At 37.7% G+C, this 23007-nt stretch overlaps 1 protein-coding gene across 2 annotated transcripts in view; it reads right to left on the bottom strand.

Annotated features, from left to right (window-relative positions):
- LAMA2 (laminin subunit alpha 2) overlaps nucleotides 1-23007 on the bottom strand; it is a 676446-nt gene that overhangs the window by 491723 nt on the left and 161716 nt on the right. For both annotated transcript variants that reach the window (XM_040238873.1, XM_040238874.1), the window contains exon 3: nucleotides 20289-20401. In XM_040238873.1, coding sequence (XP_040094807.1) covers nucleotides 20289-20401 — 113 coding nt within the window. The remainder of the gene's footprint in view (nucleotides 1-20288; nucleotides 20402-23007) is intronic.

Here is a 23007-nt window from a genome sequence, read left to right as displayed (position 1 = left end):
TGGTGTAGCTGCTATGGAAAACTAGGATAGCTCCTCAAAAAGTTAAAAACAGAATTAGCACATGATCTAGTAATTCCACTTCTGGGTATATACTCAAAAAAGAAACAAAAGCATGGATTCAAAAAGATTTTTGTACATCTATGTTTTATCAGTCTTATTAGCAATAGCCAAAAGAAGGCTGAAAAAGATGAACAGATGGATGGACAGACAAGCAAATTGTGGTCTATACATACAATGGACTTTTTCCAGCCTTAAAAGGATGAAAATTCTGACATGCTACAACATGGATGGCCCTCGAGGACATTATGCTATATGAAATAAACCACTACAAAAGGCAAATATTGTATATTTCCCCTTATATGATGTACCTAGAATAGTCACATTCATTGAAACAGAAAGTAGAACAGTGGTTGTCAGGAAATAAAAAGTCCAAAAGACAAATACTGTATAATTCCACTTATATGAATCAGTTCAGTTCAGTCGCTCAGTTGTGTCTGACTCTCTGCAACCTCATGAACAACAGCACGCCAGGCCTCCCTGTCCATCACCAACTCCTGGAGTTCACCCAAACTCATGTCCATTGAGTCAGTGATGCCATACAACCATCTCATCCTCTGTCGTCCCCTTCTCTTCCTGCCCTCAATCTTTCCCAGCATCGGGGTCTTTTCCAATGAGTCAGCTCTTCGCATCAGGTGGCCAAAGTATTACAGTTTCAGCTTCAACATCAGTTCTTCCAATGAAGGACTTCCAGGACCTTCCAGGACTGATTTCCTTTAGGATGGACTGGCTGGACCTCCTTGCAGTCCAAGGGACTCTCAAGAGTCTTCTCCACAGTTCAAAAGCATCAATTCTTCAGTGCTCAGCTTTCTTTATTGTCCAACTCTCACATCCATACACGACCACTGGAAAAACCATAGCCTTGACTAGACGGACCTTTGTTGATAAAGTAATGTCTCTCCTTTTCAATATGCTGACTACGAATAGTTAAATTTATAAAGACAGAAAGTAGAAGAGTAGTTGCCAGGGCTGGAACTGGCAGTGTTACTATTTAATGGGTACAAAGTTTCCTGAGTATATTCTAAAAGCAGTGGAAAATATATTTTTAATGTCTTACTCCATTTCCTAATTTATTTTATAAACAGTGCTATACTTCCAGAATCATTAAATAAATCATTCTTAACACTGATGGATGGAAAAGCTTATCATCTGAAATGAATTAACTGAGGAAAGTGGCAGTGACGATGACGATGAAGCAAACATGGAAACTATTTATGTATTATTACTGAGAAAATGACACATTCCATCTCTCAAATGCAAGATTTTATTATAGAAACAGTCAATACTATGAGGGCAGATTGCAATAAATTAAGTATTTACTGTGCATTTGGAAGATTATTCATCTGTGCTTCCGCACCTGGCTTGTTAAATTAATATAATCATAATGACCCAATGCAGAGAGGCAATTGCTCATTAGGGTTTGGGACTGATTTCCTTGGTTATACTACATTATGGTACTGATTTTTCTTTTAGTTGAGTTCATTGTTTCAGCTAATTTGAGATTAATCTACCATGACCTTCCAACAGCAAACTTGGCTGAAATATCACATTAAAATATTTGTAAAAACAAAGAAAACTGAAGTATTTTGACAGGACACGTATTACTTTTAATATTTAGACACAAGCTGGCTAATAAGTAAAGGATGCTGTAATCTATTTTTTCTGTACTGTCTTATTAGCTATCACCTTAATTTGAAAATGAGACAATCAACACGTGTGTTTAAATAAACTGAACATTGGTAGGTGTTGATGTGGTGAGGAGCCTGGTGGGCTGCAGTCCATGGCGTCACTAAGAGTCGGACACGACTGAGCGACTTCACTTTCACTTTTCACTTTCATGCATTGGAGAAGGAAATGGCAACCCACTCCAGTGTTCTTGCCTGGAGAATCCCAGGGACGGGGTGCCTGGTGGGCTGCCATCTATGGGGTCGCATAGAGTGACTGAAGCGACTTAGCAGCAGCAGCAGCAGCTGTGGTGAAAGTTTTCAAATTAAATCTTGGTGTTTGGAGCCGTTCAACTTTTATTAATAATAAAAAAATCTAATAAAAAAATGCTGTCACTCACAGAAATTTAATATGGGACTTTTCCCCCCTATATTCTGATATTTCCAATACCCGAGTGGTTGAACTCATCCCTCTTAGCAGCTACATTGCCACAGTTGACCATTGCCTCTTTCCTGATAGACTTTATCTTGGCTTCTCTGACTTTCTCTCCTCCCTACTCCACTCACCACTGACTTTGAAGTGCCTAGGATTCATTTCCAATCCCTCCTTTTAACTCTGTACTTTCTTTTTAGGTGATCTTAAATAGGGCCTTAGTGTTAAATACAGTGTTCATAATTTGAATCATGCCTTTAATGTTTCCACTTAGATGGTTAATATGCTTTTTAAACATAACACATTAAAACAGAGCCCTTATTTACTACCTACTATCCCTATCCTGTTACTCTTTGAGTCTATAACTGTCTCAGTAAGTCCTATTTCTTCAGGCTAATGTCCTAGGAGTCAACATCTTTGCCCCACTCCTTTCTCCACTGCACAATTAGATCTGGTGACATCATCCTCCACAGTAAATCCCAACCTACCACTTCCGTCCATTTGTGATCCTACCACTACAGTCCAAGTCACCATCATCTCTTGACTAGAACATTTCAATGGTTTCCTACCTGTCACTGAATTTTCACTGCTATTTCACTATAAATATTCTCCACTTAGCAGGCATAATAATATTTTTAACAAAATCAATGAAATCATAGTGCCTCTTTCTTAAATCCCACTGTGGTTCTCTCATTACACTTAGAATTAAATCTACCTCCTTAGCGTGATAGACAACTCTCTCCTACCTTATGTAGACCTGGATAGTTTCCAGATATCATTTCACATAACTTCTGCTATTCATCACCATGCTCTAGCCACACTGATTTTCTTTTCATTCCTCAGCCTATCAAGTTTATCCCTTCATGGTGTAAACTTTACTTGGCATTTTTCATGATTGACACTTTCTGTTATGTAATTCTTACCTCAAATATCACTTTTTAAAATAATGCATAGATAGACCATACAAATAAATCAGCCACTCGTATTACTATCACATTGTCCTGTTTTGTTTTTTCCATGCCATTTTCACTACTGTAAACTATTTAATTTTCCATGTCCCTTCCCTCTTCCTAACAACCACTACAATTGGAATATAAAAGCTTGAAAAACAAGAATCTCTGTCTCCTTCATAATCAGACTTTCAGGCTTAGAAAGTGCCCATCGTGTAGTACTCCATAAATATTTTTCAAGTGTATTACTGTTAAATTATTTTCTTTATGTATTATTTAGGGCAGATACCATGGGGGCATGGTGCTTCCTACCTAGGATCACACCCCTACTTTGATTAGGATTGCTTCAGATGATAATTTTATGCCTCTAAGATTTTTCAGGATGATCCCTGTTTTAAATATTCTTTCTTGCTTTTTTCATAATCCATCACAATATTCCAATAATTAGTATATTTAAATATTGAAGCGATAATTGAAACTGCCGCTTAAATTCACCCAAAAACCCTGAAAAATTATCAGATAATATTCTCTGGTTTTTAACTATAAACAAAACAAACACATATTTCCTTTCTAATAGAAAAACTGTAAGAGCAGCTGCTGCTGCTAAGTCACTTCAGTCGTGTCCGACTCTGTGCGACACCATAGATGAGAGCCCACCAGGCTCCCCCATCCCTGGGATTCTCCAGGCAAGAACACTAGAGTGGGTTGCCATTTCCTTCTCCAATGCATGAAAGTGAAAAGTGAAGTCGCTCAGTCGTGTCCTACTCTTAGCGACCCCATGGACTGCATCCTACCAGGCTCCTCCATCCATGAGATTTTCCAGGCAAGAGTACTGGAGTGGGGTGCTATTGCCTTCTCCGTGTAAGAGCTGAATAAAATACTAAAAACAGCTGTTTTAAGGCATCACAGAGTAAACAGAGCAGCCAGACTTGATTAAAGAGACACAAATCAAGATGAGCTGGGCATTTTCCTCTACATCTTCAAAGCTCTACAAAGTTACATCCTAGAGCTTTCCTCAGTCTCAGAGGATGAAAAGATGAACACTGAAGATCAAGGTTATGAAGTCAGCTAGCATGTGAAGAGCCATGAGCCACAGAGAAATAAACCTCACATTCTGCTCAGCTTTTGTCTTCAAGAGATTTGACAAGTTAAGTGGTAAAGAAGCCAGAAGATAAACACCATGCAAAAACTAACTCACAAGAGGTGAAAAGCTAAGCAGATCTTTGGTGAGTTTCACAGAGCTGAGAAAACAAAAGTTAAAGCTCAGAGTCTGCCAATAAAAAAAGAAAAACCTTTCAATTATGAACCCTGAAGTTCTACCCATAGAAATAAGGGAAAATCAGAAATAGCCACCAGAATTCCTGATCAAGCCACAAAAATCTAAATAGCTGATTCAATTAAGGCAATCTGATCCTACTCTAACTCTTGCCAGAATGAAAATAAAGTCATTTAAGAGAATTTTTAGAAATTTTCAGACACAATATATATTACTTAAAATTTAAAAAAACTTCCAAGCTTTCCATGAACCAGTAAACCAAGAAGGGAGAAAAAGAAAATAGAAACACACTCACACATATTTCAAATGTTAGTAATCAGAAATGTAATTAAAAATAACTACAATTAATGTGTTCCAGATGACTAAATGAAAAAGTAGTCTGGAATCTATTTTTAAAGTGTCAAATGGAAACTCTAGAACTGGAAAATAGATTTATTGAAATTAAGAATTCAGTAAATGCATTTAATAGAAGATGAGATCAAACAAAAGAAAGCATTAATATACTGAAAAAATAGGATACCAGAAAAATGTATAAAGAAAGCCTGAGAGAGAGAAAAGAAGAAAATTGAGACAAGTATAAAATATATAATGCACATTAGGAAAAATTTAACATATGTGTATCTGAAGTCCCAGAAATAGAAGAGAAAAAGTGGACAGGAACACCATTTGAGGAAATACTGGCTGGGAGATTAACAAACCAGAGAAATACATCCACCATAGAATCTAGAAGGTTTTGAATCCCAACCAGTTTATTTATACAAATGAAATCACCCCTAAACACACTGTAGTAAAACTTGGACAACCAAAGACAAAGAAATAAAACCTTCAAAGTAAAAAAAAAAAGACACCTTCCTTTCAAAGAAGAAGCAATGAGATGATTACTGACTTCACCATGTAAATTATCAAAGTCAGGCAACAATGATATAAAATTGTAAAAGTGTTGGCAAAAACTTCTAAATTATAATTTTATTCCTAATGAAATATATAAATCAAAATTAAGGGGAAAATAAACACTTTTGGAAAAAAAATTGAGAGAATCTGTCACCAGCAAATCATTAAAAAGTAAAAAGAGGAAAATGACCTTATACAAAAGTATGCTAACAAAAGAATTAACAAAGAGCAACAGAAAAAGTTAAACATGTGCTTAAAATTAAATGAACATGGCCTGTTTATAATAGTAATAATGACTACTTCTGGAGCTTAATATATACATAGGATTAAACACACTAGAACTATAGGTCACAGTCTAACTGGAGTGAGGGAAAACGGTGGGTGAGTGAAGAGTTTAGAGTTAAAATGTCATAAGGTCTTTTGCCTTGTCTGGGAAGTAGTAAAAATACCAATTTATAGCAAGTTCTGAAATCGAAAATGCATGCTGTAATATTTATGGTAATTAATGCAAGTAATAAAAGATTTCATTGGATACATATTAATGAAAGGAGAAATAGAGTAAATGGGAAAAAATCTTCAATATCCAAAAAAACTAAAGTCAGATGGAAAAATATAACAAAAATAAGACAAATAGAAAACAAATGTGAACATGGCATTTTGAACCCAAATATTAATAGTGATTGATATTAAATGCAAATAATTATCCAATTTAAAGGCAGTGACCCCAGAGTAAACCAAAAAAATCTATATTGTTTGTGTAAACACTAACAAAGGAAGCTAGTGAAGCTACAGAAGTAAACCTTCCATATGGTAATGTATATGTTTCAATACTATGCTCTCATATGGAAGATTTACTTTTGTAGCTTCACTAGCTTCCTTTTTGTTAGTGTTTACACAATCCAATTTTTTTGGTTTATTCTGTGGTCTTTATATTGAAGGGACATATGTTGTGAGTAGTATGTAGTTGAATTGTTTATTTATCCAGGGAAGTTGCTGTATAACACAAGGAGGTCAACCCAGTGCACTGTGACAACCTAGAGGGATGGGAATGGGTGGGGGTAAAGGGAGGTTCAAGAGGGAGGGGACATAATTTCTTCAAGTTGCATGCCAAGTGAAATTTATAGGTAGCCTTCAAATACCCCAACAATTAAGCTGTTTTTGAACTGTTAAACCAGCTTTCCTTTTGCTTTAAGTCATGCTCATTACAATTCTAGCCCATTTGTTCTCTGTGTTGTTCTTAGTCACTTAGTTGTGTCCAGCTCTTTGTGACCCCATGGACTTTAATCCACCAGGCTCCTCTGTCCATGGGGATTCTCCAGGCTAGAATACTGGAGTATGTTGCCATTCCCTCCTCCAGGGAATCTTCCCAACCCAGGGATGGAACCCAGGTTTCCCCCCATTGCAGGAGAATTCTTTACCGTCTGAGCCACCAGGGAAGCCCATGTTTACTGAAGTGGGTAGCCTATCCCTTTCCCACAGGATCTTCCAGACCCAGGAACTGAACCAGGGTCCTGCCTTATAGGTGTATTCTTTACCAGCTGAGTTACCAGGAAGCCCATTTGTTCTCTGCTCAGCATTATTACCGGTGTAGAAGGTCAGGGAGCATTACTTACTATCAACTACTGTGTGGCAGCATACTGGCTACTTGCCTATATTATGTCACTTCATTCTTATAACAGTCTTCTTCAGAAAGAAGTGGTGCTATTAATTCTATTTTCCATATGACCAAATTGAGGAGTATAAAAGTAGGACAATTTACCAAATGTAGATGAACTGACAAGTGATAGATCAGGAAATGGAAGTGGGCAAAATTATATCTACTCCTTCTTCTTAGCCTCATACTCATACTTCTTGCCATTTTTGTATTTTTAAGACTCAGGATCATACTGAAAACAAGTATTATCTACAAATTAAAATACACATGCCATCACATAACTTAAATATATAGTTAAATATATAGTCAACTTCTAGGGAAAAAAGTCTAATTTATATGTGCATATGGTGTATATTTCACTCGTGATGAGAATGAAAGAGGAGAGTGAAAAAGTTGGCTGAAAGCTAAACATTCAGGAAACTAAGATCATGGCATCCAGTCCCATCATTTCATGGCAAATAGATGTGGAAACAGTGGAAACAGTGGCTGACTGTTTTTCTGGGGTCCAAAATCACTGCAGATGGTGACTGCAGCCATTAAATTAAAAGATGCTTACCCTTGGAAGTAAAGTTATGACCAACCTAGACAGCATGCATTGGAGAAGGAAATGGCAACCCACTCCAGTATTTCTTGCCTGGAGAATCCCAGGGACAGAGGAGGCTGGTGGGCTGCTATCTATGGGGTCACACAGAGTCAGACACAGCTGAATCGACTTAGCAGCAGCAGCAGCAGACAGCATATTAAAAAGCAGAGACATTACTTTGCCAACAAAGGTCCGTCTAGTCAAGCCTATGGTTTTTCCAGTGGTCATGTATGAATGTGAGAGTTGGACTGTGAAGAAAGCTGAGCACCAAAGAATTGATGCTTTTGAACTGTCGTGTTGGAGAAGACTGTTGTGAGTCCCTTGGACTGCAAGGAGATCCAACCCATCCATCCTAAAGGAGACCAGTCTTGGATATTCATTGGAAGGACTGATGTTGAAGCTGAAACTCCAATACTGCGGCCACCTGATGCGAAGAGCTGACTCATTGGAAAAGACCCTGATGCTGGGAAAATTGAAGGCAGGAGGAGAAGGGGACGACAGAGGATGAGATGGTTGGATAGCATCACCAACTCAATGGACATGGATTTGGGTGGACTCTGAGAGTTGGTGATGGACAGGGAGGCCTGGCGTGGTGCAGTTCATGGGGTCGCAGAGTCGGACACGAATGAGTGACTGAACTGACTGACTGATGGTGTGTAACTGGGCTTCGCTGGTGGCTCAGATAGCAAAGAATCCACCTGCAATGCAGAGACCTGGGTTCTATCCGTTGCTTGCGAAGATTCCCTGTAGAAGGGCACGGCAATCCACTCCAGTATTCCTGCCTGGAGAATTGCCATGGACAGAGGAGCTTGCTGGGCTACAGTCCATGGGATCGCAGAGCTGGACATGACTGAATGACTAAACACAGCATATAATGTATAACTATATATAATTATTACAGTAAGTGAAAACTAGACACCAAGAATATAGCGGGAGAATACACTATATTCCACCAACACGACAAAATAGTTGTATTTCATGTGTGGAAGTCATCAGACAGTTGTGAAATATTGCCCACGTTCTGTCTATTTTAGGCAGTCCTGTTCAGACTTTCCATAACAGAATCAGTATGATTTAAAATTTTTAACAGATAGTTTCCCACAGATATTTAACAGATCTTTTCATCATGTATTATTATCTCTATTTTTAAATAAACAATTCTCTAAGTTACTCTCTGGTTTCAAGAATCATTTTCCAGGGCAGTCATCTTGACACTATTTGAAAGAGGACTTGCATCTCCAAAAAATTTACATTTTCATGATGTTGCAAGAATTTAGTTTATTAGCTATTTACATCAAAACACAAAATATCCAAAATATCCTTTGTCTAGAATCTTGTTTAAACAGCACTCTGATGGCATTTTCCCCCTTATATACATTTTTCCACAAGAAAATTTTAAAATATCAATTAAAAAATTACAGTTCTAGACTTCTATGTTATAAAGGAAGACTTAAAATTTATTAAAATCTGCTTTACCCCAATAAAGCTATAAGTGTGGTAAAGTCACACGGATTATGACAAATATGACTGAAATTTAGAACATGTTTAGTAAAAGGATTAGTAAGAAAACTTACTTCATGCTATTTAACCTGAGACTTAAAGGAAAAAGCATACATTTAAAAATGCATAGCATGTTTTATCATAAGAAACATGGTAAGAATATTTCTTCAAGTATCAGGTTTAATAAAATTCTTATACTATGAACTGATGTTTTAACTATTTATTCATTCAATCATTTATTCATTTAATATAAATCTATTAAATATAATATAAATTTATAGAATATCTCTTATATGTTGAGTACTACTCCAAGGGTTTAGAAAGTGGCAATTCAAAAACAAAAAAGTATCTCCACTCTTATGAAAATTTTAAAAGGCGAGATAAACAACATTCAGCATAAATACAGATGGTCCTAGACTTACTATGCTTCACTTCAGACTTTGAATTTGGAACTTTTCCAGCCTTGAGATAAGTGGAATGATGCTCTCTTATGATGCTGAACAGGGCCGGGAACAGCAAGTCACAAGTCAGTCATGGGATCAGGAGAGTAAGAAACTGACACACTTATAACCACACTCTGTATGCACACAACCATTCTGTTCTTCATTTTCAGTACAGCATTCAACAAATTACTGGTGAAATATTTAACACTTTATTATTAGGAGTGCCTGTGTTGGGTGATTTTTTCAGTGTGTGTTCTGAGCATGTTTAAGGCAGGCTCAGCTGAGCTGTGACGTTTGGTAAGTTAGGTGTGTTAAACACATTTTCAGCCTATAATATTTTCAATTTGTTATTGGTTTATTGGAATGTGATCTCATCATAAGTTGAGGAAAAGCTATAAAAAATATATGCAGTAAGTTAAGCAGCCACGTTAGTAAGTTAGACAGCCATCATTCCATAGCAAATACATGGGGGGAAAAGTAGAAACAGTGGCATATTTTATTTTACTGGGCTCCAAAATCACCGTGGATGGTGACTACAGCCAGTAAACTAAAAGATGCTTGCTCCTTGGAAGAAAAGCTATGACAAAACAAGAGTGTGTATTAAAAAGCTGAGACAGCACCTTGCCAACAAAGGTACATATAGTCAAAGATATGGTTTTCTAGTAATGTACAGATTAAGTGTTAGACCACAAAGAAGGCTGAGAACCAAAGAATTGATGCTTACAAACTGTGGTGCTGGAGAAGACTTTTGAGAGTTCTTTGGACAGCAAGGAGATCAAACCAGTCAATCCTAAAGGAAATCAATGCTGGCTATTCACTGAAAGCTGAGGCTCCAATACTTTGGCCACTTGATGTGAAGAACTGACCAACTGGAAAAGATCCTAATGCTCGGAAAGACTGAGGGCAAGAGGAGAAGGGGGCAACAGAGGATGAGATGGTTGAATGGCATCACCAACTCAATGGACATGAGTTTGAGCAAACTCTGGGAGATAGTGAAGGAGAGGGAAGCCTGGCGTGCTGCAGTCCTTGGGGTCACAAAGAGTTGGACATGACTGAGCAAATGAACAAGACAGCCATGAATTTTATGAAGAAAAATAAAGCAGGGAAATGGGTTAGGAAGTAGGGAGGGGTTTGCAAGTTTAAATAAGATTATCAAGGAAATTCCTGCAAAGAACAGGATATTTGAGTAAAAATCCAAACGAAATAGGGAAACAGACTATATGAAAATAGAGGGAAATGATTCCAGACAGAAGAAACAGCAAGTGCAAGAGATTTCAAGAGCCAGTAAATTAGCCAGTGGAGTAACTGAAAAGGGGAGATTGAGACCAGAGATGAAAGCAGGTAAGGTAAAGAGCCTATAAATCCATGTGGGTAATTGTGCTTTTTCCATCAAGTGCCATTAAAGCTTTTGTGGAAGGAGTGATCTGATCTGATTTTGTAAGATCTGACCTGATTTTCTGCTAAGATCAATGTGAGTGCAGTGTTGAAAGTAAGTGAAGGGGAGATAATCAGAACTAATGTTCTGCACAATACAGACACTAAAGCTGATAGTCACCTTTATTAGTGATTAAAAAGGAAGAAAAGAAATATAGCACCAAGTCGTGTCCGACTCCTGCGATCCCATGAGCTGTAGCCTGCCAGGCTCCTCTGTCCATGGGGTTCTCCAGGCAAGAATACTGGAGTGGGTTGCCATTTCCTCTCCAGGGGACTTCCCAACCCAGGAATTGAACCCAGATCTCCCACATTGCAGGGAGATGCTTTACCAACTGAGCTACCCAGGAAAGCAGTGATTAAAAGGTCAGCACAAATTCATTTAGAGACAGAATATGCTTTCTAATTAACCACATATCCTACTTGTGACATGAATCAATGATCTTAAAAAAACACTAAAGGAACTGTGAATTTAATTATATTCTGCTATACTAAACACGACATGTCATATAGGTCATTTTGAATGTATAGATTATAATCTCCACTATAGTTATATATTCATCAATTTAGCAGTGACACAAACAATACCAACAAAAAAAATTCAGTGATTTGAAGAGCAATCATGAACCATACTTTCATCACATCTGCTGAATTCCTGACAGATGCTGAGTGCTATGAGGGATAGAAACAGTCTATGAACTCTGTCTTCAAGAATGTGCAATCTAGCAGGTCTCCAAGAGACAGATCAAACAGACTTTGCTGAAGAGAATCATATTCAAACAGGACTATGTAAATTTTGCCTGACTTTTTAATATATCACGTGTGTGTCTTCCTTATTTATAGACGCGTGTGTGCTCAGTCACACCTGCCTCTTTGAGCTCCCATGGACTGTAGCCTGCCAGGTTCCTCTGACCATGGAATTTTCCAGGCCAGAATACTGGAGTGGGTTGCCATTTCCTAATTCAGGAGATCTCAGCCCAGGGATTGAACACACTTCTCCTCCATCTCCTGCCTTGGTAGGAAGATTCTTTACCACTGAGCCATCTAAGAAGCCCTTTTATTTATATAATGGGATATTAAATGCAGGAATATCATTTACAACCCCTTTCTAGCTGTTAACTGTACCTATCCTATGCTTTTCATGCTTTACTATTACATAAGGGATTAATTACATTAACAGTTCAAGAAAAAAATGGTTCTATGTAATTCACAAGAGTCCCTGATGATTCTGTGGTAAGGAATCTGAATGCCAATGAAGGAGACATGGGTTCATTCCCTGAGTCAGGAACATCCCCTGGAGAAGGAAATGGCAACCCACTCCAGTATTACTGTCTGGGAAATCCCACGAAGAGTGAAGCCTAGTAGGCCACAGTCCATGGGGTGACAAAAGAATCAGACATGACTGAGTGACTAAACAACAACAACATACTATTCACACAGATTTCAAAACTATAGTAATATTTGTATATAAATATTAATTCAATCTCCTCTAAAACATAGCTGTCTCTTTAAACTGTTAACCACTCTCACTAGATATGGTTCTATAAGGTCAATGAATAAAATATTCAGGTCAATAAGATATAGAGTTGACCTCTGCAGCTGGAAGACAATCTTCCTTGACAAATGCATTTTTAGTTTTGGGGGATAAACCAGGAAGAGAAGGGAATTACTTATTGAAATAATGGAGATTCCCACATAACTAATTCTGTGGCATACCTGGATTATATAGGAATGAGTATGAATCTGTTTTTTAAAGGTCTTTTAAAAAGCTGCCCCTCTGTGTTTTAACCTACTTGCCAATCAACTCTCTTCCTAAACAAACCAAAGGGCAGGTCTAAGAAACTGGCCAGATTTTTAAAAAGTCACAAAATGAGATCAGATATTCTAACACAGATTATAGTGAAAATCTGGTTGGATAGACATCTTATTAATCTTCACTTCCCTATTATTATCATTTAAATTGATGTAATTTTTTTTTTGCCATTATACTGGGGATTTGTTTTTTTTTCAAGTTTACGTGGATACTAGGTTGTTTACAATAACTGTAATTGTCAGATGGGATTTAGTTGTTACATTGCTATTATCCTTATTTCAATTTCTTGCCATGATATTATAATACTTATTTTGCTAATCTAGAACTCAGGGTACCAGCATGATTAAATTATTTGCTCAATATACGATGTGAATAAATAGTAGAATTTGGAAAAAATAATAATTCCATAGTAATAAAAACCTAAAACAATTTGTAAAATAAGTACCTACTTTCTTCTCAGTAAGTATTATATTTTTCTAGTACTTACCTTGAATGTTAAAATACCAGAGAAATGCCCCAGTGTAATCTGTAATGATGCAATTAAGGAAATATAATGGTGACTGCTATTTAAAATAGCAATTTATTAAAAGTATTTCATAGAGAAGCCAACTATATATCGATGACAAAAAAATTAAAACTGGCACTTGTTGAATTTCATGCATTTCAAAATAAAAAGGATAATTAATAAATGGTCAAACCTCTTGCTGAATCAATGGCAAATAAACATTTAGTGATATTTGCCTATTCATTATAAAACTGATGCCCTTGTCTCCCAGCTGAATAATAGCCATATAATGATGAATAACCTCTTAATCCTTCATGCTGTAGGTGAAAAAGGCTGAAGTTATGCTATTTTGAAGACATGCTGAAGTGTAGTAGAAAATGAGATCTGTTTTATGACAAAAGAGATGTTGGCTCTACTCTCTCATATAAGTGAGAGGATAAACTGGTATTTCTTGAACCCAAACAATGTATGGACCCCTTGAAACTATATACCAAAAATTTTCCCTAAATTAGGTCTTCAGATACCAATTTAGTAAATACTGGCATAGTTTGGAGTCTGAATTCAGACAACTCAGGATGAAATTCCAGTCCTACCTGTAACAGGCTTTATTAAAAGGCCAAGTCACTTAACTTTTTAAAGTCTCAGCATTCTTCAACTATTAAAAGGGATAATAATACTAGCTACCTTATAGGCTAATTATGAGAAATAAATGAAGTAATAAAGATGTTCACATTTTCTATGTTGCCAATGCATTATAATATGCCTTCCTGCAGCTTTACTCCTTAATTGAATAGGTTCTAAGAACCTATTCATTTTGTTACTCCAAAGCCTGAAGCCAAACAAGAGGTCTAAAGCCCTTTCCTATCTGTGGAATTCCCATATAAAATCTGGTAATAAAACCTGTTTAGCTTTTCATATCATTAAATCATTGGCTAAATTAAAACCTTGAGACACGCAGAAATAAGGATTTATTTCATTTTGTAGATTGCTTTCCCCTTCTCTTGAACACATGATGAGTTGATTTACAGGCAGTAAGAAGGGCTGAGGTGAATAAGGACATGGGTGGGCGCCATCTTGGGTTATGAGGCCATATGGGGACACATCTCTATACCACTTCCACTAGGTGTATTTCAGACAGCTAAATCGATCTTATAAACATATTTCTGCCACTTGTTATGAAGACTGAACCATAAAAGATGTCTGAGTGTTCACTCAACTTAAGGCCATTAAATGAAAGAGGTAAATGAGAGAACAGGAAAACACGTCCACAATACCTCTTGAGATACCATGTGGGAATGTAGGAGGGGAGACGCAAAGAAAATGGGAAAATATCAATAACTTTATTGAAAAAAGTGGGTTTTCAGATGCACACTTTGATCTGTGGAATTCATAATGATCAGTATGTTGAATAAAAATGATTTAGTAAAAACTCATGATTGCATTCACAGTTACGAATTAGAAGGAAAAATGCTGCTATTTTTAATAACAAATACAGACATACTTTGGAGATGCTGCAGGTTCAATTCCAGACCACTGCAATAATGTGAATATCTCAATAAAGTGAGTCATATGAATTTTTTTGGTTTCCCAGTGCATATAAAATTTACACTATACTGAAGCCTATTAAGTGAGCAACAGTACTGTGTCTAAAAAAAAAAAACAAAATATCATATCTCAATTTTAAAATACTTTGTTGCTAAAAATGCTAAATATAGCTGATCCTTCAGAAAGTCACCATCTTTTTGCTGGCATTGAGTCCCGAATGGAAGTTAATGGCTGCTGAATATCAAGGTGGTGGTTACTAAAGGTTGGGGTGGTTGTGGCAATTTCTTAAAATAAGACAACATTGCTGCACTGATTTATTCTTCCTTTCATGAACAAATTCTCTGTAGCATGCAATGCTATTTGATAGCATGTTACCCAAATGCTTTCAAAACTGGAGTCAATCCTTTCAAACACTGCTGCTACTTTGTCAACTAAGATATGCAATATTCTAATTCCTTCTTTTGTCATGTCAGCACTCCTTACAACATTGTCACCAGGAGTAGATTCCATGTCAGGGAACCAGTTTCCTTGGTCATCCATAAGAAGCAACTCCCCGTCTGTTAGTCATGAGGCTGCAGGAATTCAGTCATATCTCAAGCTCCAGTTCTAATTCCACTTCTCTTGCTATTTCCACCTCATCTGTAGTTACTTTCTCTACTAAAGTCTTGAACTGCTCCAAGGGTTAAAATCATTAAGGTTAAAATCAACTTCTTCCAAACTCCTATCAATGTTGATATTTTGAGCTCTTCCTAGGCATCACTAATTTCTTAATGCCATCTAGCATGTTGAATCCTTTCCAAAAATTTTCAATTTATTTTGCCCTGATCCATCAGAAGAATCACTATCTATGACAGCTGTAGTCTTACAAAATATATTTCTTAAATAATAATACATAGAAGTTGAAATGATTCCTTGATCCATGGACTGCATCATGGATCTTGTGTTAGCGAGCATGAAAACCACATAAATCTTACTGTACATCTCTGTCAGAGCTCTTGGGTGACTAGATGTGTTGTCAATGAGCAGTAATATTATGAAAGAATCTTTTTTTTTTTTGAGCAATAGTTCTCAACAGTAGGCTTAAAATATTCAGTAAACCACCTTGAAAACAGATTGTGATCTTCTAGGCTTTGTTGTTCCATTTATAGAGCCCAGGTATATTATTAACAAATGCATGATTCACATGGGCCCTGGGGATTCTGGATTTGGTAAATGGGCATTGGCCTTACCTTCAAGTCACCGGCTACATTAGCCCTTACAGGCTAAGAGAAAGTCGCCTGTCCTTTAACGATTTTAAAGCCATGTATTGACTTCTTGTCTCTAGCTATAAAAGTCCTAGATGGCATCTTCTTCTCCAATAGAAGATTACTGAAAATCTGTTGTCCCCATTTTCATGATTATCCTCTGCATAATTTGCTGCAGCTTCTCATCTACATCAGCACTTGCTGCTTTACTTGACACTTATATGTTATGGAGATGCCATCTTTCTTAAACCTCATAAATCATTCTCTACTGGCTTCACAGTTTTGTTCTGCAGCTTCCTCACCTCTCTCAGCCTCTACACAATTGAACAGAGCTAGGGCAGTGTTGGAGAAGACTTTGAGAGCCCCTTGGACTGCAAGAAGACTCCAACCAGTCCATCCTAAAGGAGATCAGTCCTGTGAGTTCATTGGAAGGACTGAAGCTGAAACTCCAATACTTTGGCTACCTCAGGCAAAGAGTTGACTCATTGGAAAAGACTCTGATGCTGGGAGGGATTGGGGGCAGGAGGAGAAGGGGACGACAGAGGATGAGATGGCTGGATGGCATCACCAACTCGATGGACATGGGTTTGGGTAAACTCTGGGAGTTGGTGATGGACAGGGAGGCCTGGTGTGGTGCAACTCATGGGGTTGCAAAGAGTCGGACACGACAGAGTGACTGAACTGAACTGAACTGAGGGCCTAGCTCTGGATTAGGCTTTGGGTTAAGGGAAGGCTATAGCTAGTTTGATCTCCTGTCAATATCAATAAAATGTTCACAGGTCAGCAATAATGCTACCTTGCTTCCTAATCATTTGTGTATTCATTGCAGTGGCACTTTTAGTTTCCTTTAAGAACTTTTCCTTTGCATTCAAAACTTGACCAACTGTTGCAAGAGGACTAGCCTTCTGCCTATCTTGGCTTTTGACATGCCTTTCTCACTAAGCTTATTTAATTCTAGCTTTTGATCATAAAGTGAGAGATATGTAACTGTTCCTTTCATTTGAACACTCAGAAACTATTGCAAGGTTATTAACTGCAGGGTTAGTAATTTCAATGTCGCATGTCTCAGGCAAAAAAAAAGGCCCAAAGAGAGGAAGAGAGATGAGGAAATGACCAACTAGTGAGCAGTCAAAACACATGCAACAGTTACTAAATTCATCTTCTTATATAGGTCCATGGTTCATGGACCCCAAAAAGTTGTAATAGACCTTGCTGGTCCGCCCCCTCCCACCTGACCCGGCTCATCTCACGAGATCTGGGTGAAGAGGTTTCTCCCCACTACTTGCAGCACCAGGTTGGTGTCTTTGGGGGAGCTGTGGCTTTGGCACCTGGAACACAAGGCCTCTTGCCACTGTGTCATGAGTGTGTCAGAGGCTCTGTCATACCCTCTGCCTCTAGGGTAGCGAGCATTCCTTCTGTTGCCACCTTACCTAGGGTGAGTTCCACAGAAGGAAGGCTGCCAGCTTCCTTCACCTTCATATCCCCTGCCCTAGGGTACCAGAGCCCAGGCCTCCACGTCTGGCTCGGGCAGAGTGCCAGCCACCTCGTAAGCACCTTTACAAGCAGCCGCATTTGGGGAAATGGAATGGAGGAAAGGACACTGAATGAGAAGTCTCATCATCTGGGCAGAAGTCTTAACTTGGCACAAGTAAGGGGTGCAAGGGTATTTCTTCCTCCACCTGGGTCACAGAATGAAGACGATGCAGAGAAAAGCCACAGCGGACTCTTACAATCATGTTGCAAAAGTGAGAAAAAAGTCCTTTGTGAGATCAAGCCCTGAGCCTTTGGAGTGGGAGTGCTGACTCCAAGACCCTAGACTACCAGAGAACTAACCCTAAGGAGTATCAAACAGTGAGAACTCACACAAAGGAAACCACTTGAATATAATACCTGGCAGCACCTAACCACCCTGTGCAGGACACCTCATCTAAACAAGCTCACTGCAGGTGGGTTCCTTACCACTAGGGCCATCTGGGAAGCCCTTACTCATTTTCTACTCATCAAAAAAAAAAAAAAAGTTGTAATAGCAACATCAAAGCTCACCGGTCACAGATCACATATCAAATATAATAATAATGAAAAAGTTTGAAATACTGTAAGAATTACCAAAATATGACACAGAGACATGAAGTGAGCAGAGACAGTTGGGAAAATGGTGCCAAGAGACTTGTTGGCCACAGAGTTGTCACAATCCTCCAATTAAAAAAAAAGTGCAATACCTGCAAAACACAATAAAATGAATCACTATCAAATGAGCTCTGCCTGTTAACACTACCGTGGTTGAGCTCAAAGAATAGTATACATGATCTGAGCAAATTATATTAATAGTTGAGTGTCTTGCTCCATGTGTGATCTAAAAGCATAGGTGGAGAGTAAACCTGAGCAATGAAACATCATTATTTATCGATTCTCTATCCCAGGAGATGAACCAAGACAATAGACAGCAGACTCATTACTGACTGGAAAGTTAGACTGCAACTTTTAGTGACCATATGACAGGGGACGACTGCTGTGACTGGCAAAGGACGAAGCTGTCTTTATCCAGAGAGGGATGAAGTCCGTTTTGAGCCTAGGATTTTAAGGGAATTCATGTACAAGATTTCACTAAAGCATAATTCATCAGTGTAGTAGTTTGCCTGCCTTCCCTGATTGTACTCTGAGACTTCCTGACAAATACTATTAACTCGAAGCTGCTATTCAGTTGCCCATATGAGTAGAAAATGAGTAAGGGCTTCCCAGATGGTGCTAGAGGTAAAGAACCCACCTGTGATGCAAGAAGATCCCCTTGAGGAGGGCATGGCAACCCACTCCCTTATTCTTGCCTGGAGAATCCCAAGGACAGAGAAGCCTGGAGGGCTACAGTCCATGGGGTTGCAGAGTCTGATACAACTGAAGGGACTTAGCACGATGAGTAGAAATAAATCCACACCTGTGGGCAATTGCTACAGTACTGAGTCCCTGCCACTACCCTGCTGCTCAGGTCAAACTGAGTTCCAGATAGGTGGAAAGAGTGTCTGCCTTGAGGCCCACCAAATAGCTCTTTGCAATTCTTGGATCTGGGGACCCTGGCCATAATGGGCCCTGAACCTAAAGGGGGACAGTTTGTACTCCCATTGATGACAAACAGCATCCATTAGGGAGATGCCTGGTGCCCATCTGGCCTCCTGAGAACGTAACTAACTCCCATTGGCTGGTACGTTCCTCCACTGTGACCACACGTGAAAAAACAACCTCTACGGTGTAGAGTGTCTGTCATTAGCTATTTTAACTACATCTTCTCCACTAACCCCAAACTCCTCTGCTGCTCTGCGTCCACAGTGTCAGGGAGGACTGGCTGAGAGTCTTTCCTCTGCTGAATGCAGAGAGTGAGGGAGGAATAGGCTGACTTAAAGAAGCCTTCTAGGCTCAATATTTCCAGTCTCAGCCTTCAGTCAATCAAAGAAAATTTGTATTTGGAATAACAGTAAAATATAGGAACATTCTTTCAGTTTCCATCCTATTTGCAACCCTAGATAATTCGGGCTTATGGTTATTCTTGACTAAACATTTCAACCTGAGCTGAATATGGTGAACAGAAAGGAGAAAGAAATTAAGCATAGAAGGCACCTAGACCTGTGTGCCACAAACACAACTGTGTGCTCCAACATCAACTTTTATACATCTACAATGCTTGTTACCTCATTTACTGGCCCAAGTTTAAGTTAAGAATCAACTGCCACAGCTTGTTTAACTCTCAGTAATGAGAAGCAATTTACTCAAGAGCCTTGTTATCCAAGAACCTTTTAGTATATACACCATGAACAGAGTAGCAGCACTCTATTAGTTTAAAAGTTAAAACATGAGAATTCCCTGGTGGCCCAGTGGTTAGGACTCCACACTTTCATTGCTGAAGGTGCAGGTTTCATCCCTGGTTGGGGAACTAAGATTCTACAAGACATGTGGTGTGATCAACAAAAATAAAATTTAAATGGCACTATTATATTTTTTGTGAAATTTTGTTGATCAATATTCTTATCATTAATCCTAATTAGTTAGAGGGTATATTAGTCAGCTCCTAATTCAGTTTTAAATTCCTCATGTGAATTCATTTTAATTGTGCTTTAGAAATAAATGCCAAATATTTTTAAATAACAATATACTAAATGAATAAGTCCTTTTGTCACTGTGTCAAGAAAATAATGGAGAGTAATAAAAGAGTATCCTTTCACCCAAGAACTAGTAAGTATACCAAATAGTAAATGCAAATACAATTTCAAAGAAGAAAATGATAAAATCAGTAAATAAGAAGAGGCACTATACCTGCTGTAAATCCAGCGTAATTGTAACATAATGGTATTCAATTCCATTCTTAATACTGGGACTCTGCCACCAAGTGTTCTTGCCATCAATAGCATTTGTAATCGGGTGCCTCTCTATTGAATCAGCAGCAACATATGAAAGAAGAAAAGATCATATAAAGAATTTATAGCTGTTTTTACAAGCAAAAAGCAAAACTAAGTTAAAACCATCACCATATGAATGTCAAACATTAAAATAATAGAAACAGAGAGCAACTGGCTTAATGTAGACTTTTTCACAGCACTCGGCAAGGTAGTATGAAATGGTTAAATACTTAAACTATATGAGAAGATGCTGTTCAGCACTCTGGCTATCAACTAAAATGGGCAACTTTAAAGATAACTACAGAAATTAAGTGTGAAAAAATAATATTGAAATCTAATTGATGTGTCAGTCATTCACAGAAGCAAAAACTCTACTGTTTGAGCTGGCTCTAGTATGCCATCAACTTTGTGAACAGAAACATAAAATCCTGAATTGTGGTTGAAAGGTACTTGAAGATTTGCCCTTCTGACACATACATTATTACTAAGACTTGGGCAATTCAATATGTATCTGGTTTTAATATAAAATGCTGTCAAATCCATCCTAAGAGGCTTTTTGCAGTCAGTCCTCAATCTGCCAACTTTGTATTTAAACCATTATTTAAAAATAAAATGAAAGATACTCCAAATCTTCCATTCAGGATGCTACCCATTCATCCCCATAATCACTAACAGTGGGGTTCTGGACAATAAAGACAAGGATAGGACGGCACATGAACCTCCATCCTACCAATAAAGCATGGGTCTTCCCTGGCCTTTACTCCAAACAGATGAGAACAGGACCTCTTGTGAGAAGTAAAGCAAGACTGGAAACAGAAAAGAGGAGGTGTGGACAATTGTTGCCACCTCCCTTGACAGTCCGTTCTTACAGTTCCTTCCTTCTTATCATCCTCAAAACTCACGGATTCCTTGCTTCTCCCACTTAGTTCCACGCATCTCGCAAGAGCAACCGCTGCCTCTGGAATGCCAAAATTCTTGTTCCTTTTTGGTTTGCAGTCTTTCGTTCTTGTCTGTTATCTCTGCTACTTATTTCCCAAGTAATACAAGTTCTGCTCCTAATCTGACCCAGCTCAGGAGTGGGTGAGGAGGCAGGAGTGAAAGGCTGTTGAGGATGTTCCTATTTCTATTCCCAGGGCTGCAGTAAGAGTTCTTAACTCCCTAACATCCCACTTGGAAGTCAGCCTATTTGCGTGCAGAAATGTAAATGGGAAGAGGTTAGCTTCCCTGTTACTCTCTGGTAAATATGGATTACTTATTTGGACCGTCAGTCCTGAGAACTTTCATAACACTAATCCTTTGGAAGGCTGTTTCAAATGAATGGCTTAAGAATATTCTTTTATTAGAACATAATCTTTTTTGCAAATTGAAGGACTATTTCAAATAATGAACAAACCATATCACTATGAGTAACAATCATGGACTCTCAATCTGTGGACATAATGCAGTAATATAGCCAGGTGTTTTAAAGATATTAGAGATGAAAGCACGTAAGATTTGAATCATGAAGCTCTGGAGAATGAGAAGCTGGATAGTTCACCTGGATCCACCATTTAGCATTTAACTGCCCATGGACAAATCACTTAAACTGTGTCATTATTGAAGTGAGGATAATAAAACTCTATTCATGGTACAAGTTTCCAAAATCTTAACTTTCAGAAAAAGTTAAAAAATATATATGTGAAAGAGATTTGTGGAATTGATATGACTCCAAAATATATACCAATTGTGGAGTTATATCACAATTTGTGGTATAACTCAAATCGGAGTTACAGTTCTTTATTTCTCCAAGTAATAGTAGCATCCAGACTAGTGTTGCTACTACAGCTATTTAAGATATCATCACTTGTTTCATAAAATGGAGGACGTTTAAAAACAACAAAAGTTTAAAAAAATCATAATATTAAAATGAAAGAAAATTCTTCAACAGGTATTCATTTTATCTTCATTAAAAAATTGGAATTTTGTTCTCATTTTCTCATTTTGCCATGGACCAGTAAAAATATTTTGGATGGGAACTGTCAACTCACAGAGCTACCAGAAGAACATTATAGTTATTAATATTCTAACCATTATTATGTATACGTGAAAAGTGAAAGTCACTTAGCTGTATCTGACTCTCTGCAACCCCAAGGACTGTAGCCCACCAGGCTCCTTTGTACACTGAACTCTCCAAGAAATACTGGAGCATATACATAGAATGAATTATGTATCTGTTCAAAATATGCAGGATTCTGAATCTTTACTGAGGATAAATTATATTTAATAAAAAATTTTAAAATGAAAACCAATCAGGCCTCAATGCAAAAGAAATCTGAGGGTAAAATAAAATCTTTCAAAAAATTTATAAAAAAACAGAATATTTATTAAATTTTCCATTTTCAGACTGTGAACATTTTTATTATATATTAATTTTATTAACATAGTCTGCTACAAATTCTTTAACTGAAAATAAAAGGTTTTAATCTTTGATTTACTTATGGTAATATGACTTTACAAGACAAGACAAAAATAATCTATTTATATTGGCAAATTATTTAATTCAAATGAACAGCTTGATGGACTTTGTTTTCTACTATGTCTTATTATAATAGCAGTCCACTGAGATGAGAGACCTTATCTCATTAATGAAAACCAAA

This window comes from Oryx dammah, unplaced genomic scaffold, assembly GCF_014754425.2.
Source record: "Oryx dammah isolate SB20612 unplaced genomic scaffold, SCBI_Odam_1.1 HiC_scaffold_4, whole genome shotgun sequence".
Lineage (NCBI taxonomy): Eukaryota > Metazoa > Chordata > Mammalia > Artiodactyla > Bovidae > Oryx > Oryx dammah.
This window is presented reverse-complemented; position numbering and strand designations above follow the sequence as displayed.